The sequence below is a fragment of the Tupaia chinensis genome, unplaced genomic scaffold (genome assembly GCF_000334495.1).
Source record: "Tupaia chinensis unplaced genomic scaffold, TupChi_1.0 Scaffold000012_1, whole genome shotgun sequence".
NCBI classification, from domain to species: domain Eukaryota; kingdom Metazoa; phylum Chordata; class Mammalia; order Scandentia; family Tupaiidae; genus Tupaia; species Tupaia belangeri.
In genome coordinates this window covers 3,570,000-3,589,673 of record NW_006159442.1, presented here as the reverse complement: position 1 = coordinate 3,589,673, position 19,674 = coordinate 3,570,000, and the positions used below count along the sequence as shown (strand labels likewise).

Below are 19,674 nucleotides of genomic sequence, written 5' to 3'. Positions count from 1 at the left end.
CAAAATTTAAATCATTGCATTTTTGTTCCATGATGAAAAACTTGGGAGAGGAAGAGAATGTGTAGTTTTCCACTTAAATTATGTCATTATTGAAAGGAAGAGTCTCTGGAAAATAGGGCCCGACTTCTCAGCCATCATGCGTTGACTGGTGGACCTACTTGAGAACTAGTTACAAGAATGCAGCTTTCCCCTCCTCCATTGTGGGGCTGGATTTCCAGCGACACTTAGAGCCACGTCACTGTACACTGTGGCCTGTGGGTCACCCAGCCCAGCAAGCCCATGGTCTCTTCACCTCACTTGTGTACACAGGAAAGGTCTTTGTACAGGCATAAAGTGCAGCCTCGTGCAGCCCGTCAGGAACAACAACACACAATTAACGCTGAGTGTCAGGGCAGAGTGGATGTTAGGGATACAGTATAGGCCTGGCCCTGTCCATGTGGAGTTTCTGCCTGATCGGGTAGAGGAGTCTGCTGTAGAAAACTGACCATAATAAATGGGGACCGGAGAAGCCAGATGGAATTTTCCAGAGATCACTGGAAGATTTTCAATGCTGAGTCTACTTGTTCTTTGGTCTCAGATGGCCTCTCCTTCCTGCAGTGGCACCTCACTTCTCTGGTCACATCCTTCCCCAGTCCCCAAGGCAGCAAGCCCCATATTGTGTGGTACCCTAGGGCTGGCCCCAGGTCAGAGTGCAGTAACAAATTCCATTTTGTTGAGAGAGACTCACCTATTCCTCCATCCTTCAGCGACGTGGACCTTGAGAGACCCAGTCAGGGCTGGGTGGGATGGGATATTCTGGAACATCATCTCATTGCATCTTTGAAATTAGCAATCTCTGGCTGTGCTAAATCTGTACTAGGACCACACCCACCTGTTTCCTTCCATGAGAAAAGAATAATGCCATTTAAAATTTTTCAAACAGGGGCCAGCAGGTAGCATGGTAGTTAAGGCACTGGATCCACACATGGCAGACCACAGTTTGAGTTCCAGACTTGAAAATCACACCAGGTGTGGGAGTGTACATGCCCAAAATCCCGAGAGGAGAATGCAGGAGAAGGGACTGCGGTGTGGCTATTTGCCCTGGGGAGTGATTTCTCACCATTTCTCTGTCACACTCTGTCTTTCCAGTGAGTTTACTTTTGCCAGAGGCCAAAACCTTTAAAAAAATATTTTTTTCCCCAGAGTTTCAGGCAAGTACAAGAAACCAGAAATTTTTTTTTTAGGTAATGACTAGCTTGACTTCTTTGGCTAAGAATTCAGTAACAAAACTGCATGGTAGAAATATTAGAGATACGTGTTTACAGCAGTTTGGTGTCTTCTCTAGAATTACCCACATATAAGGAACTACAATACATTTAAGAGGTATTTTATCCCAATCATTTGTTGCAACTTTGCCCTACATTATGTTCTGCAAAACTTTAGGGTCCCATGTGGTGTTAATAAGAATTTATTCCTGGGACCAGCAATTGACATAATGGCTATGTTGCTGGACTCTCATGTAGTCGATCGCAGTTCCAGTCCCAGACCTGGTAGCTTAAACTCACGCTGGACCCCTGTGTGTGTGTGTGCCCAAGATCCTGGGAGGAGAATGGAGGGGTTGCAGCATGGCCATCCTCCCTGGGGGGGGATTTCTCACTTTCTGTTTCTCTGTCTCTCTCTCTCTTTCTGGCGAGCACACATGCTCTATAGCAAAAACCTCTCAAAAAAAAAAAAATTTCTTCCTGAACTAAGGTCCTGTGTTCCGATGTCTGAGGAGGTGTACATTACCATACCCACTTATAAAGAGTTCACTGTGTGGGCACATTAAAAGCTCAGAGATGGACAGGCAGGTGATGTGGTGGTTAAGGTGCTGGACTCCCTTATAGCTAACTGTAGTTCAAGTCCCAGACCTGGTGACTTGCTTTCTCCCTCTCTCCCTCTCTAGCACTTAAGGAGAAAGTTAACTTTGATTAAACCTGCACTTCCCAAAGTTATTTAAGAATTCCCATGAACATCTCCCAGATGACGGTGTCCTAAAACACACACACACACACACACACTTTGGAAGATGCTTAGCATCGAAAATCTTACGTCTGGGTCCAAACTTGCCAGCCCCTTCTGCAGGCAGCATGTTCTCAGCTGAGGAACCAGCTGAGGTCTGGAAGGTGGGAGGGACTTTCTGTGGACTGCAGACATCTAATGAATGAAAACGGGTCAGAACTCCCCCATCCTGCCTTGTTGAGAGGCAGCCTGCTCCCGCTTACAGTGACTTAACATGAGAGATGTCTTTCTTTTTAATCCAGTAGAAATGTCTGGTTACAGTGGTTAGCTTACTGTAACACAAAGCTAATTGGAGAGAGTAGATGAAGCAGGGAACTCTCCTCCTTCCCTTCCCTCCCCACCCCAAACATAGTTCCTAATACTAAAAGCAAACAAAACCCCAACAGGACACACCACCTGCTGCATCCCACTCCCCCAGCAGCAGCCTTAGAATGGAATTTCTAGTTTCCAGTGACTAGTCTCCCCTGAATTATCATATATGCACAGAGGACTAGCATTTGGTTTTCTATTTTGCTTAGAAAAGCATTCTAATGCTAGAGACAGTATTTGGAGTAAAGACTGAAAGGAGTAAATCACACACACAATTAAAAATATGAGAAAACTCCAGACCAGCAGGTGGCGTGGTGGTGAAGATGCTAGACACGCCCACATGGCCAACCATGGTTCAAGTTCCTGACCTGGTGGCTCACTTACTTTCTCTCTCTCTCTCTCTCTCTCTCTCTCTCATCAAATTAAAAAAATGAGTGAATAAATAATTCTAAAAGTATATTTTTTAATATATATATTATATATATATATGAAAATGCAGGCAGCGTTATATGTCTTGGATGTTAAAGTCTTAACATTGTAAGTGATTGGACCACTGAGGCGAGGGGCTGGCTTTGATGGTTCTCAGACTGGGGATAAGGGCTGTGCAGGTGCCCTGGAGTCCTTTCATGGGCAGCTGTAATCCCATGGAAAGACCTTGGCTTCTTGGCTTGGAAGTTAGGAGAGCTGATGGCTAGAGCTGGTTCTGTATTAATTAGCTAAGTTGCGCCAGTCTCTGGGCCTCAGTTTCCTCATTGGTAGACAAGATGGTTGAATTACCCGAGCTCTGAAGAACTTTTCACCTCCTCAATGTTTTTCTTTTTCTTCAGTTTCTTTCTTTGAGAGAGAGAGAGAGATGAGCAGAGATAGGCATCCCCAACAGGGTCTTCACCCCATGGTCCACCCCCAGTCTCAGCCACCTGGATCATGAATGCCCATGCCTGGAGACTCAGGGAGGTCCCAGGACACACACTCATAACCTCTTCCACATGGGTCCAGCTGTGTTACTTCTGCACCACGGCCTGGCCCCACCGTCTCAAATCTTTTTTCAAAACATGATGTGTCTTAGTGTAGGTAATATAAGCACCTGCTAGCCCTCCGACTCCCTATGCAGTCTTCAGTTCTTTATCCTCCATCTAAGTGAATGCTGAGAGTTGAAAACATGCCCAGCCTCAACACTTTCCCAGCAAAGAACTTTCCTCACAATATCTAAAAGATGAATAATTACACATCCGAAGAGTTGACTTTTTTTTTGTTAGGGGCCAAAAGAACCCTGCATTCTGGCACATCAGAGGCAGCTAAGCGATTTCATCTGTTTCGGACTAATTAATAAGCCCAGTATTTCATCACGGTCATTTTTCTGATGAAGAGATAATGATTTTTAAATATAAACATGTGATCTAAATCACCTCTCGCCCTGTTTTTGTGCATTGTCTGTAATGTTACAGTCAAGAATTGAAAATGAAACAGCCTCCACTGTGAGCGTAGGGAACGGCGTGGCCCCGGAACAGCCTCTGGTGATGGATAGGTTGCCATCCACAGCTTCTCAATGGCACACACCGTCTGGCTAGTAGGCATTCAGTCACTTTGATTTTCTCTTTGAAAATATGTAGCTGGAGCCAGTGCAGTCACCCCAGGGAGTCTGTGTAGCTCCCATGAAGAGACAAATTAAGGAAATGTTGGCTCCATAACAATTAGCTTCCTGGACCTTATTTTTCAACTTTTGTTTATTTTTTGATAACGTAACCATGAGCCCCAATGTCATTTATTACAGTGCAAAGGGTCAGACGACCAGGTGTTTCACATAACATTCAAGCGTCTCTAATCTATACATCAGTGGTTCTCAGCCTTGGAGTCACCTGGGGAGCTTTCAAAAGCTGCTAATGCTATTGCTTCGCTGTCACCTCCAGATGGGTGGGTTGCAGCAGAAGCCATGGGATTGTTTCTAAAGCCTCCGGGTGATTGTAATGTGCTACCAGGGTTAAGCCCTATCTTCAGAGCACAAATAGGAACAATTTTTAAAAACAAAAATGCTTGCTTCATTAGTGACATGGCCCATATGAAATACGTTGGGCATATTCTCTGGCTTTTCTAAGTTTATTAGCTATACTATTATGATTTCTAAGGCATTGCATTTGTAAATGCCCAGTATGGACTTCCTGCCCAGCTTCAGTAAAAATTAGAAATCCACGCCCCCATGTGGCTAATCAGTAATATTGCACCTTTAACATCCGAACAGGTGGGAGCAAAATGTTAAGTGATGCCCCTCGCCTGGCTTTTCTTAGAGACACATGACCACAGTGTTAGTTGAGAGGACTGAAAACATGGCCAGAGATGTCTGCCCAGGTCTTCAAATAAAGTATCATAGCACATACATGAGATGATTTTTGCTTCACGTTGACTTTACTATAGACAGATCACAAGGTAGATGAACCCAATTAAAAGTAGATTGTGTGTTCTACAATAGATTTGCACACACAAAGAAGACATGAGTCCTCATTTTATCTTCTAACTCTCTCAGAGTTCTATTTAAAGGATGACGTAAAGCATCTTAATCCACTTCTCTAATCGTGTGGGGGACTTAAGCATATTGAGGACAGTGATAAGCAATAATCATGACTGTAGCATGTCTGGAACACTTGCCACAGACCAGGCAAGTGCCAGAAATCTGTGTGTCTCATTTCATTGACCCCTCACAGTCACGTCAGGTAACAGATGTTCTTATTTTACCATTCAGGGAGTAGACATTTCTAGGAGGTATGACTTGCCCAACCTAACAGGCAGTAATACCTCCAGAGTCATGTGATCCTGGGGTAGCAGGAGTTTTGTGTCTTCTGGAAAGCATTCATCTTGAATCCCTGTGCTTCAGTCATTCCACAAAGGAACAGAAAACAGCCCAGGCCTTTTCATGTCAAAGGTCACTCCGCAGAGCTGCCTCCCTGCAGCCTGCTGGGTAGGTAGCTTTCAGGTGTTCTCCACAGAACTTCCAATAACAGACTCACTGTGTGCACACATGCACATGAAGCCAGCTGATTGGGACCTGGTTAAGTACCTGAGCTCTATACATGACACTCTGGGAGAGCCAAAGCAATCTTCCTCTCTGGCTATTACTTACCTTATCTATAAAAGAGAGTATCATTGCCAAATTGCTTGATAGTACCCACCCTGGGATAGTTCGGCTGAGTTTGCAAAAGAAATGGAAAGGTGGATTTTGACTTTTGTTCATATGAACCAGCTATGGCAACAGGGCTAGCTTCTTGGAAATCCATCATAATTTGCTAAGTAGGTATTTATATTGCCTTCCTTATTTAGATTGCATTCTCAGTGTCTCACCCAAGGCCTGGCTAATTGCACATGCTTCATAGAGGGGTAGGAAAGGATGGATGGAGGTATGAATGAGATACAGATGGACCATGGGATGGGCTGGAGAGGTGGATAGGGTTGTAGAAGGCCAGTAGATGGGATGGAATGGATGAGTGACTAGGATGGGAGAGATGGATGTCATTCAGCCGTTCTTAAGTTGGAGCAAACCCAGTAATCCTAGAGCGAGGTTATCTGTTCATGTAAGAGTCCACTGTTATGTATAACCACCTAATCAAAGCTGGTTAAGGCTTCAGTCCTTTACCACTAGTATAATAGGTCTTCAAAAGATTCATAGGAAAGTGTATATTTTGAGAAAACTGTATGTGAACGTTAAATTTGATTTGCACCCATATAAACTTGAATTCCATTTTCCATGAACTTTTTGAAGTCCTTTGATCTATTGCATGGAATTCTCTCGAGTCACTCTACCATGTGAGAGACTGACGTAAATGACTCTAGTTTTTTTCAGATGTAGTCAAGCACCACAAGCAGGTAGGATTATAAACCACGACACTGAACAGAAGTGAAGAGCCCAGAGGAAATGTCTTGGTTTGTAGGAAATATACTGAGGTTAGACTCAGGATACCTCAATTCCAAACCTGTATCATCTACCTCAGAAAGTCTCCAGACCTCAGCTCTCTTGTCCAGTTCATGTAGTTATCATTTTAGGGTGCCGGGGTTGTCAGGCCAAGGAGAGTCAAAGGGGTTTGTAGCCTGAAGACTCTGCTAGGCATCCTCTGTCATTTCCCCATCACCAGGCCCTGTGCTGGAGATTATGTATGCGTTAATGACCTCACTGAGTCACAACAGCCCTTTGTGATAAGAAATAGTAGAGTTAAGGGAACTGTGACTTAGGGAGGTCGGGTGTCTTGCTCAGGGCCCTGAACCAGGAGCACATCCTGGGACATGCATACAGAACACTGGCACTCTGGAGTGCATGCTCCATTCCACTTCAGGCCAAGACCTTCCCTATTCCTCGTTCCTCAGCTCATTATTACACAGCTATGTGAGTCACAACCATTCCCCACGTATGCCCATTGAACAGGGCATGAGGGAGAGTGCAGGTAGGGAACCTGCCGCTAAGACAGAATTAGCCTAGAACATGGAAATTAGCAAGATGGCCTTGTTATACTGCATCTACGTAAATGAATTTTAAAAGAGTGCCACGTTCCCAGATACCCAAGCATTTTTCCAAACAGCATGTTCAAAACCTGCCCTAAGCTGTAGATTGACTCTGCATATCCAGGAATTATACCACTGCTCATGGCTACTTAATTCATCAAAGCACTGCTTCACTCACTTGCACCTGCTGGCCTGAGAAATGCATGCCTAGCTCTTGTGTTGCAAGCTTCAGGCCTCCCATGGGGTGCAGGAAGGGGCTGTGGGAAGTGAGCTCTGAAACAGCCCCCCACTGTGCTGCAGGTAAGTAGTCTGAGATCTGAGCTGGCCAGTTGCCTCAGGGCCTGCTCACTTCCCAAAGAGCAGAGCTCTGGTCATCCTGTATATGCCAGCAGGCAGAGGACTGCCCATGGGAGGCAAAATGAGCTGGGCTTTGGGAGCACGGGACTCTCCTCCTGGCCATGTGTCAGTTTCTTCGGGAAGCTGTCACAAAATACCACAAACTGGGTGGCTTGAATAAAACTTCATTGTCTCAGTTCTGGAGGCTACAAGTCCAAGACTGAGGTAATGGCAGGGTTTGTTCCTTGTAGGGGCTCTGAAGGACAATCCATTCCATGCCTCTCCTGTGGCTTCTAGTCATTTGCTGTCAATCTTTAGTGTTCTTTGGCTTCCGTAGTGTCACCCTGGTCTCTCACCCCGATCTCTGCCTTCATCTTCTCATGGCATCCTCCATAAATATGTGTCCAAATTCCACTTTGTATAAGGACATCAATCATATTGGATTGGGGGCCCACTCTGCTCTAGTAGAAGGGGACTTCAAACCTTCATGGAACATGGAATTTAAGTATGAGTTTATTTGGGTGCAAAAAAATTGAAATTTATGTATAACTTGTCATCATATGTTTTCTCCATGAACTTTTTAAATGCTTCTTGTAATCTCAACTAATGATACCTGCAACGATCTTATTTCCAATTAACTCATGTTCCAAGGCACTGGGTTTAAGACTTCAACATATGCATCCGGGAGGGGTAGACGCAGCTCACCCTATACTATTAGGTTGCTGGGAAAGTCATGACATGTTTTTCTATGCAGAAATGTGTTATGACTTTCCCAACAACGCAATAATTCATGAATGCTTTCTGAGTGTCTCTGTGTGAGATACCAAGAAGTGACGGGTTCCCAGATGGCACACCCTCTGTCATGTGCACTACTAGTCCCTTTCAAGCAAGCCTAGAAGACCATCATGTGAGTAGGACACACGGTAAATGCTGCCTGGTTCCAGAGGACTGCAGCATCTGTGGAGAGAGAAGAGGAGTTTCATGGAATGCTTGGTGTCCATCCTGGTAGGATTCAACAAGTGAAAGTAGGAGAAGGGGCTTTGCAGCAGAGAGGAGTAGTAAGAGAAACCACATGGCCAGAAAGGGTCTGAGATGACTTGAAGGTGACACACTACCCAACTGTCTGTCTATAGTCTGTGTAGTACTGGTTACCTGTCACACCAGCAGCATACCTGTCCCAAGATGAAGGGTTTCTGAGCCAGGGGAATTCACACTAACCTGAGCATCAAACTGTCCCACTCCACCAGCTGCACATGCCCTCCCTCTCACCCTCCCTCTTGGCCCACACCACCTGCCACTTTTGCACAGACCTTAATAGTCTACACACAGTCCTCAGCAGCAAGGTGAGCACGGTGTCTGGTTTTCCTAGCACACAGGGCCAGGAAGAATTACTCCCGACCCTGTCACCTTTTACTTTACCCATTTTTCTTTAGCAAAAACTGATTTGGGGAAAATCCCCTGGAGCACACATGCAGTGCTCTCTATGATGGCGTTGGGACCCTCCAGGATTGACAGAGGGTCCTTCTCTGTTGGCTGTTCATTGAGGCTCCAGGTGGAGATGTTCACTGTGCCTGGCATGTTTCCCATCCTGGCTTCCCATCTCTATGAGGTCAGCTCCAGGCCCCACTCATGACTGACCACATCCGCCCCCTCCCCCAACCTGGCTGTGCTCCTTTGAAGACTCAGAATATCAGCGGTGATAAAGCCTGGCTGTGTGAGTCCCATTGCCTGAGCCTGAGAGAGATTTATAAGGTGTGAACATGGATCCTTTGAAGGAAGCACAAATCATGTCTGAATTTTAGAGTCTGCCTCCTAGCAAGGCACTGATAAAAGGGCCTGGGTACTTGTTTATTTTAACACATGAAAGAGGAAGACCAAAGTCTTCATGGCATGCATAAATACAAACAGCTGAGCCCAAAGCACAGCAAGGGCCTCTCCTATTCCCCTCCTGTCTTCCCTGACCTCAGCATGCAGGGAACCTGAGAACTGTAAAATTGCCAACATCTACTCCTGACACGCTCTGCTCTCAGCTGCCCTGCCCCCAGTCCGCCATCCTTGTGCCGTCTCTGGGTTCCCTCCAGCCTCCCAAATAGAACTGAGCCATCTCCCTTCCCAGGGCATGAGGAGAAGTCTGAGAATGCAGTGAAAGCAGGAACTTGCTGTGCCACATGCAAGGAATTCCACCAGATGAAGCAGACGGTGCTGCAACTGAAGCAGAAGGTGCGTGCAAAGTACGGTGGGGGTGTGGGATGAAGGAGGGTGGGATGCCATGCAGGACAGCAAATACATCATCCATGTTGAGCGGTCGAGGTGGCTGATACCAGCCAGGTCTTGACTGGGGATACTTGCCCACCCACCTTCTGAGCTGACCATCTAAAAGGCAATAAAACACAGTAGAGGCAAGGGATTGAGGAGGTGATGGTTACAGTAGATGCTAGCGTAAGGCGCATGTGGTGATGTCATGTTGAAGGTGACTATGACAACCTATATAATGGACATCCAGACACACGGCCCTGGGGCCGACCTCGTGAATCTGTTTTACCAGGTATTTTATCTGTAGAGAACATCCTCTGTATAAGCTTCCATGAACAGGGGATGAATGTCAACAGTGATTTTGGATATTCCAGCATCTGCATGGGCTCTGTGCACTTAGGAAAGCAGCTGCTTGGGTACCTCGTGTCACCAAGGGAGCAGACTGGCTCTCTATGTAAAAGCCTTTCCAGATGCCTGGCAGGGTTTAGGCCTAGCAGATGCTGCGCGTAATGCCTCTGTGATGGATCTAACTTCCTGAATGACTCCTGGACCCAGGGAGACCATGTCTATCTTACCTCAGCTCAGTCGATCTGCTAGTTGGTCAGGGACTCAGTAATTGCTTTTAGGCTGATAAAAGAGAAACTTGCTAGTTTGTTGATTTAATTGCTTCCACTCAAGGCTCTTAATACATCAAAGAGTTGTATATAACCTGTTTAACTTTGATATCCAGTTATTCTAAAGGGCAAAAGGGTAAGCTTGAGACAATCTCTCTCTTCATGTTCACCAACAGCCGGCAGCCAACAGGCCAAGAAGAGAAATGGCTTTGCAGGCCTTTTGTAAATCATTGGAGATGTGATCAACTTCAGTTGAAGCAAATATATATATATTTTTTAATGTACAATCTTGAGTAAAATACTAAGTGACTTCAAAAAGTCTGGGAAAATTGAATTAAAGTACTAGTTTATTTTGCTTCAGAAAATATTTTAAGCAACTGGCAGGTGGCTCAATGGTTAAGGTGCTAGACTCCCACATGGCTGACCGTGGTTCATGTCCTAGACCTAGTGGCTTGCTTGCTTTCTCTCTCTCTCTCTCTCTGGTCAAGTTAATAATTAATAATAGGGACCAGCCCATGGCATAATGTTTGCATTGCTGGACTCCCACATAGTCTACCATGGTTAGAGTCCTGGACCCGGCGGCTTAAAACTCATGCTGGGTATGTGTGCATGTGTGCCCAAGATCCTGAGAGGAGACTGGAGGAGAAGGGATTGCAGCATGGCTATCCTTCCTGGGGCATGATTCCTCACTTTCTGTCTCTAGTGAGTGCATGTGCCCTATAGCAAAAATCTCTCTCAATAATAATAACAATAAAGAAACAAATCTTTTTAAAAATATTTTAACTCTACACATAGCTTCTTTATAATGTGCATTTTCCCTGAACTTTTTGAGGACCCTGCATACTTCTGACCATAACTGGCTTGTCATCTCATAGTAAAGCCAGGTAGAAAACACTGAGTGTATGCCTGTATAAACAGCCCACGCAAATATCCGCAATTCGAGCTTAGATGACCTTTTCATAGATATCAGTGAATAAAGTTCATGGAAGAAGTTTGCATTTCATGGACTTAGAAAACTAGGGCAACTGATCAGTGTCTCAAGGCATACCCCTGAAACATAAAGCTACCCCCACTTTCCTTCCCTGGAAATCATCCACAAACCATAGGAAATGTCTTTCTGCAGGATGATCTTAGAAACAGTGGAGCTAAATATTGGGAATTGTTTAGGAATTCAGTTCCTAAGTTGATGTCTGGCTTTTCCTTAATCTTCCCACAATTTTTTTTGATCTATTGAATGAGAAATATTAGTGAGAAGTTGAAAAGTGTCTGTAAATATTTATAACCCCGAAGACACTATTGTAGAGCTTCATAAAACCTATGAAGTTTCCTTAGCACTCTAACAACTCAGCAATTGGGTTGAACTCGCACTGGTCCACCTCACGCTGAGTCCTACCTGCAGGTGCATGGCAGTAATTCTGAGCTACAGCTGACATCTGAGAAAAGTCTGGAGAGGAATTCACTTTTAAAGGTACCTCTTAGAATGTGCTGCATTCTACCATTTATAAAGCAGTTTTATATCCAGAATCTCTTTTAATTATTACCATAACCCTGTAAGAATAACGTTGATATTCTCAGAGAGAGAAAGGAACTGCCAGACCTAAAACCAAGATCTTCTCACTTCTGTGGTAGAGTTTGGTTTGTTGGTTGGTTTTTAGCACTGTCTTACTACTGCTAATGCCATCTGTTCAAAGAAGAATATAGAATAACTCCCAAAAAACACTGGCCAAGATGCAGGTATGGGGTGCTCTGGGCCCTGGCCAACCCCGCATGAGAGTGCTGTCAGCAAGGTGCCCCCCGTGGGAAGTGCTTCAGGTCAGGTGCCCTCCGCTCTTTAATGGGTACATTGTAAAGAAAAGAGCGGTCAAGCAGGAATCCACAGAATTCAAGAAACTTAAACGATCTATCATTGCTTAAATGGGCAGCACTAAAGCACACTGTCTAGCCATCCACAGCTGGGTGATTATTTATTATTACCATTATTTTTTTGTAGAGGTTTTTGCCGTAGGGTGCATGCACTCACAAGATAGAGAGAGATAGAGACAGTGAGAGGAAAACTGAAAAACCACCCCCCAGGGGGATGGCCACATCACAATCCCTCCCCCTCATCCTCCTTCGGATCTTGGGTGTGTACACACACGCTCCTGGTGTGAGTTTCAAGCCACTAGGTCTGGGACTCTAACTGTGGTCAGCTATGTGGGAGTCCAGCGACTTAATTGCTATACCATCTATTGGTCTCAGGGTGATTATTTTTTTAAACACAGGAAGTGAACGATTTATATGAAAAGCAAGATAGTTGTTACTTTTAGAGGGAGGGAGGAGATGGGATAGGTCTGGGGTGGCTTCCAAAATTCTGTTTGTTAGCTTGCACGTTCATTAAAAGGGTGCTTGCTTTATAATAATTTGCTAAGGTATATATTTGTTTCATGAGATTTCTAGATTCTGTGCTTTATTTTCCACTAAAACGTTTTTGAAGGATCCAGCAGATCACATAATAGTTACCTAGCTGGACTCCCATGTAGTCAACCATGGTTGGAGTCCCAGAACCTCTGGCTTGAAACTCATGTCAGGCATGTGTGTGTGCATGCCCAAGATCCAGAGAGGAGAATGGCAGAAAAGGGATTAGAGTGTAGCCATTACCCCTGGGGGGTAATTTCTTACTTTCTGTCTCTCACACACCAGAGAGATGGGCCCAAGATCCAGAGAGGAGAATGGCAGAAAAGGGATTAGAGTGTAGCCATTACCCCTGGGGGGTAATTTCTTACTTTCTGTCTCTCACACACCAGAGAGATGGAGCAAAAATTTCTCTCAAAAAAAAAAAAGTTTTTGGAAATGGTGCATAAACCCCAGTGCTGCCTTCCACCATCCCACTTCCACCAACCCCCTTGCAGCATGAGGAAGAAAAACAGGTTATTCAGTAAGAAAGGGATAGAGTTTGAAGATAGATAAAATACTTATGATTTAGCTTTTAGTTGGGTCTCAGTCTTATCCAATTACTGAAGAAAACTGGGGCTAAGGGCCAGGGATTTTTTTTTTTTTTTTGAGAGGTTTTCGCTATAGGGCGCGTGCGCTTGCCAGACAGACAGACAGAGAGACATAGACACAGAAAGCGAGAAATCACCCCCCAGGGGGGATGGTCACGCCACAATCCCTTCTCCTCCATTCTCCTCTCGGGATCTTGGGCATGCATGCACACGCGCCTGGCATGAGTTTTAAGCTACCGGGTCCTGGACGCGAACCGCAGTCGACTACGTGGGAGTCCAGCGACATAGCCATTACACTAACTGCTGGTTCCCTGGGCCAGGGATTTTTTTAGAAGTCACTGTGTTCCAGCTGCAGGAACCATTTCATTAAGAGTGGGATTGCAGCAGAGTCCCGGGGTGTGTGGGGAGGGTAGGGAGAAGAACCTCTCCCCACAGTGGGCAGTTGAAATTGTGAATAATGACTCAGGAAGCATTTCCCATGCCCTCTGGTGGGCTGGGAGATGAGGAAATGCACAGCAGTGTGGACAAAGTCCAGCCTTAAAGAAGCTTCCTGTCTTGTGGGGAATCTAAGTCCACAGTGCACGGGGTGGATGTGAGCAGATTTGCAGCCCTGGGGCTGTGCTTGCTCACTCTAGTGCAGCCTTCAGTGTCAGGCAAACGCACAGCTTCTCAATAGTTTGTGGGTTCCTTGTTTAAGAAGGATTATGGAAGATTAAGTCACATTAAAGTGACTGTAGATTGCTTTGCCAAGTATCAGTGCAGTACTGAGAGGTTGCTTGGTGTAGTGATTAGGAGCACAGATTCTGGGTGCTGATTGGCTGAGTTTAAATTTGACCACTACCACTTACTGGCTGTGGGAGCCTGGGCAAGTTACGTAACTTCTCTGTGCCTCAGTTCTATCAAATGCAGATAATAATATTTACTAGAATTTAAAAATTTTCATGTTTGTTAAATGGGTTATATTTATAAAGGCCCTAGAACAGTGCCTGATACCTAGAAAGAGCTTTGTAAGTGTTTTTGCCAAATAATTCATAATTATTAGCACATATTAAAACACTTCATAGGCAGCATCTAATCTCATCCCAGCAGCTCAGTGAGGAGTGCTCCACTATGAAAGGTCCTTTGAGATAAATGAAACTCATAATTCCCTTGATTGGAACCCAGGAGAAATGTAGGTCCTTCTTACATTCCTACAACCCTCTTCCCAAACACTCAATATCCAACAGTACCTACTGTACTTGTGCAGAAAGACAAAGCAGGGATTTTTTTTTTAACATCTAATCACCATGTATCATTATAGTATAGCAAATGAATTTCCCATCAATGAATATATTGTGTATCATTCCAGTCAAAGACATTACCATATACATTATAATCAACATATTCTTTTCTATTTCGAGTCCCTTTAAAGTTTTGCTGCTTTCTTCTTCCTCTTGATTCCTTCTCCCTCACCCTCCAAATAGGGAATATTCATTGCTAAATGAAGCGAGCCAGATGATGAAAGAGAGGCATTGTATGTCCCCACTCAGTATATACCACATATGGGCACTTCATGGCAAGCTAGAGATTCCACACAGCTGCTTCTAACCCACCAGTGCCTTCACTGTCCTCTCATCCTACTGACACGCAGAGGAACCAAAAGGAGCCAGAATGTAATTAGCCCCTGGAGGTCAGCCAGGAGACTGAAGTCAAGCTTTACTGCTTCATCTCATAACTCTGACAAGGGAGCAAGCGAGCAAAGAGGGCTGGGAAGAGCCTCCTGGAAGCCTCTCCCATGGAGATCTCATCCTCTAGTCCTGCTTACAAAACTCTAAATGCAGAGATGGGATCATCTGGTCCAAATCTCTAGTTTTGCAGCTGTGATGAGACAAACCTGGAGGGTGAAGGGACTTACCAAAGTCACTCAGCTACTTAAGCACAGAGCCAGGAGCAGCACCCGGGCAGAGTGTTTCCATTCCATTGTGTCAGTGACTGACAGGACACTGGCCAGGCATGTTACAGACTTAACACTTTAACCCTCCAGCAGCTCTTTCTTATTGGTAGGTATTACTGTCCCCACTTACAGATGAGGAAATGCAGGTCTTGTAGTTTACCCAGAATCCCACAAATAGAATGCAGCAGAGCCAAGGTTGAAATGTGAGTCTGCCTAATGAGTTGATTCAGTCTCCTGAAGTTGGAAAAGATCACATTTCAGTTTCTCTCTGTCCTTGGTTCACTTCCCTCTCACCCTAAGCTCTCACACATCCATTTCAGGTTGAGGTAGTCTCTCACTGTGACACAGTGACCCCAGCACCATTTTAAATAAGCCCCAGGAACATGGGAGTCTCCTAGTGGTGACTTGAACCATGAACTCTGACCAGGATTGTGCAGAGCTGACTTTCAGATCACGGGATGTGCGTGTGATTCTCATGGTCACCCCTACTGGTTGCTGTTTGGTGATCACTGAGAAGTAGAACTGGTGACATTCCTGGCAGGGTGCCATTTCTCATGCCTCTCAAGAAACACTGGGTCTTTCAAAGCATGGAGGAAGGCCTTCTGTCAGAAGGTGGTCAGGATTCTGAGGATTTTCATACTAAACAGCTCCTCAACTTTCTAGGAGTGGATGCTCGGAAGGCCTAAGGATATTGAGAGGACCCTTTAGAACACTGTTTTCTGCCCCTCCAAGCATTCCCCACACCCTAAGCTAGGTGTGTTTTAGAAGGCTTGATTTCTATTGGAACTTCAAGTGAGGGGAAAAAAATTATATCCCAGGACCAGCAGTTACACCATTGGCATAATGGCTGTGTCACTAGTCTCCCATGTAGTCAACCGTGATTCGAGTTCCAGACCCAGTGGTTTAAACTCACACCGGGTGCGTGTGCGTGCGTGCCCAAGATCCCGAGAAGAGAATGGAGGAGAAGGGATTGTGGCATGGCCATCCCCCCTGGGGGGTGATTTCTCGCCTTCTGTCTCTCTGTCTCTCTCTGTCTTTCTGGCAAGCACAAGAGCCCTATAGCAAAAACCTCTCCAAAAACAATTATTTAGATATAGATATATAGATAGATATAGATATCCCAAGTGCTCCATTAAGGGACCAACTGGCTACAGGCCTAGCACAGGCACCTTATGAAGGAGCTGGAAGATTTCATTCTCCATGAGACATATCAGGTGAAGGTGTTTGCCAAAGCATAAACCATGTGTTATCGCAATATTTGCTTTTATTGGGTCATCAGGAAAGTCATGACTTACTTTTGCATAGAAAACCGTAGAACGCATCATGACTTCTCTGACAGCCCAACATTAGTATTAGATTTCTCAGCAAGAACACCTGCCTCTGTGACGAAGAAAAATCATCAGCTCCTAAAGGCTGTATCACAAGAGCCCCAAGCCCAGCAGCTTCCCAGCAGGAGAACAGGATCTTTGCCAGAGGTTTCCTTCAGAATCAGGTCCCATTATGGGAGTGCTAGATGTAGTCATTGCCAAACCTCCACTGAGAAATAGATGCTGGTGTGGGAGATCAAGGGCCTGCTGAGCTAGACAGGATCGTCCTGGACAGCAGCTCTCCAAGTTCCCCTGCAGTAGGCCATGGCCTGTATTTTTGCTGTAATTTTGGATATGGATTCTGCCTCCTAGGGAAGACTTTCCATAGTATCCCCTCTCCCCAGGCTTGGGTAATTGAGGATCTCAAGACCATTGGTTACTCCATTTCCTTGGTGTGTTACTATCAAGCTGGTTGCCCTAGTCCTTCTAGGGAGTTTCTTGAGTATTAAAGACATAGGCAGGCCCTGAAATCCCCCAGATTATTTGTGTAGCATCACCAAGGGTGCCTCACCCTGCATCAGAACTTGCCTGGGAATCTGTAGTTTCTTGAGAAAAGGAGGAAATTCTTAAGAAAACAAGAGATAAATATTTTCCCATGCAGATGGGAAGAAAAGAAAACTCCATGGTTCAAGTCAACATCAGCCCTATTTCTTTCTCCTAGAAGTTGTAACTCAGAGTTAATACAAGCCTCAGAAGAAGAACCTTGCACAATTCTTAATTTAATGCTCCATGCTGGTTTCAAACTCACAGGTCACATGTTTTCATAGTAGCAGTTGACACTTCCATCAGGCACAGATTGTGGGCACCACTCCCCAAAGCTCAGGATCAAAGATGAGTTTAAGCCTGGGTTCACTCCGAGGGGGAGGGGTGGGACCTGCATGTGCCTTCTCCAAGCCTGTGTGCCCAAGGTCCTGGACAAGCAAGACCTTATTCAGAAGGACAGGTGGGAGGGGGTGGGGGGGACAATTGTAACATGTTTCAGAAGTTGGAGAGATGTTTGATTTCTGGGGGGCTCCAGGACACACAGTAAGTCCTCTGTGGGTAGGTCTGACCACGGAAATGCACCCTTCTCCACTTGATTAGCTTCGCAGCAGGAAGAAACCAGAACTACCAGTTATCATGCACTCACTGTGTTCCAGGCTCTGCGCTGGGCCCCTGACAGATGTTTCCCCATTTAATTCTCACATCCCTGAAAAGGGTGTTATTGTTCCCTTTACCAGTGAGGAAACAAGTTTGTAGCATTTAGTGCTCACCAAAACTTCACAGATTCGCAAGTAAGTAAACCTGACTTCAAGGAATGTGAAAGTCAGTCATGCATCCATCTGGTCCTTTGGCTTTCCCCGGGATGAGTTATCTGAGAACAAGTGAGGTGGAACCCTCAATGCCCGTTAGTCCCCATCTCAGAGGTTACCCACTAGCACTTCTGTCATTTCTACTCATTAGAAGCAAGCCACCGAGTTCAGGCCACACTCAGGGGAAGGGAAATTAGCTCCCACCTTTGAAGGGAGGAGAATCAAGGAATTAGTGGACATGTTTGTTTGTTCATTTCTCCCCTGAGAGAGAAACAGGCACCCCTAACAGTCCTCAGCCATTATCCACCCCAGCCAGCCCCAGATCACAAGCACAAATGCACGTGATGTGTACAAGGAAGTCCCTGATGCGAACTGGGGACCTTCCCTTGAGGGGCCAGTCGAGTTACTGCTGCACCACCATCTGGTCCTGGACACATTCTAAAATCACTACGGCCAGTGTTGCCCAGTTATCCCGAAGCTCAGCCTTGTGTGTGCAGGTGACCTGTCAGCCATGTGCTGGGTCTTGGCTCTTGAGGTTGCACTTCTCTAAGGGCAGGGATCATGTCTCGGTCACCTTGTAGCCCCAGAACCAAGCACAGACCTGGCACATAGGAGATGTTCAAGAAATGCGGGAGACATGAAGTAGTTCATTAACAAACTGAGGCTACGAAGCAGGTAGAATCTGTTTCTTAGAGCAGTAGTTCTCATGGTAACCTAGGCAACCTGGAGCCGATTTAGGTTCACTTACTAACTAGGTGAGTGATCTCCTGTGACTTGTCTTCACTAAAAGGTTTTAAAGGAAATTCTCTACATTCCTCTGAACTCTAACTAGCTCTGGTTAAAGGAAGCATAAGATGGAACTGCTGTGCAACCTCTGCAAACAGTGGAAATGCGGAGGGGCTCCTTGCTGACCGAGGTTTTCTCTTTCGTCTTCACTAAAAGGTTTTAAAGGAAATTCTCTACATTCCTCTGAACTCTAACTAGCTCTGGTTAAAGGAAGCATAAGATGGAACTGCTGTGCAACCTCTGCAAACAGTGGAAATGCGGAGGGGCTCCTTGCTGACCGAGGTTTTCTCCTTCCCTTGCAGATTGCCCTGCTCCCCAACAATGCTGTTGATCTGGGCAAGTACATCACTGGCGGCAAGGTGCTGGCCTCAAATGCCTACCTTCCTGGACCGCCTGGCCTACCAGGGGGCCAGGGCCCTCCTGGTGAGTGTGGAAAGGGTGCAGAGGGCGACGAGGCTGACCGGTGTCTTCTGGCGCCCACTAGTGCAAACGAAAGCATGAGTCCAGGGAAACTGCCACACACCTGGGCAAGAAGGCTTGGAAATTAGACCCTCGAGACTTGGGAAACCCTCCTAACTGGTAATTGTTTGGGAGAAAAATATCATCATAGGTTAAGGTTAGATTCCAGAAGATCATTTTAAATTATTGAGAAAAAAAAATGAAAACTGGCACCAGCAAGTGGCATAGTAGTTAGGGTACTGGACTCACAGTTCAAATCCCAGACCTGGCAGCATGAAACTCATGCCAGGAGTATGTGTGTGCATGCCCAAAATCCTGAAAGGAGAGTGGAGGAGAAGAGATTGTATCCCTCTTGGGGGCTGACTTCTCATTTTCTGTCTGCCTGTGTCTGTCTGTCTGTCTCTCTCTCTCTGTCTCTCTCTGGTGAGCACATGCATACTTTAGCAAAATTTTCTCTCAAAAAAAAAAAAAAAAGAAAGAAAACCACCTTTTAGTTTTATTCTGGAAATATTTTAACATATATAAACATAGGATAGTATAAAGAATTCCTATCAACTCATTGCCCAGTTCTAAAACTCGTGACAGTCTCGTTTCTACTATTCCCCAATCCTCTTTCCACTTTCTCTTATTAACGTTAGTACGTTTACATTTATATCTGTAGTTTTTCTCAACATATATTTACTTATCTATGTGTTTGTTGTGATTTTCAAGTCACCAGGTCCAGGACTCAAACTGTGGTCCCCCATATAGGAATCCAGTGCCCTAACCACCACACCACCTGCTGGCCCCCTCCTGGTATTTATTAATAGATAAAAACATCAG

The 19,674-nt window shown here is 45.4% G+C and overlaps 1 protein-coding gene across 2 annotated transcripts in view; it reads left to right on the top strand.

Annotated features, from left to right (window-relative positions):
• CCBE1 (collagen and calcium binding EGF domains 1) overlaps positions 1–19,674 on the top strand; it is a 281,101-nt gene that overhangs the window by 247,825 nt on the left and 13,602 nt on the right. For both annotated transcript variants that reach the window (XM_014585396.2, XM_006139941.3), the window contains exons 6-7: positions 9,284–9,387; positions 18,696–18,816. In XM_014585396.2, the coding sequence (XP_014440882.1) occupies positions 9,284–9,387; positions 18,696–18,816 (225 nt within the window). The remainder of the gene's footprint in view (positions 1–9,283; positions 9,388–18,695; positions 18,817–19,674) is intronic.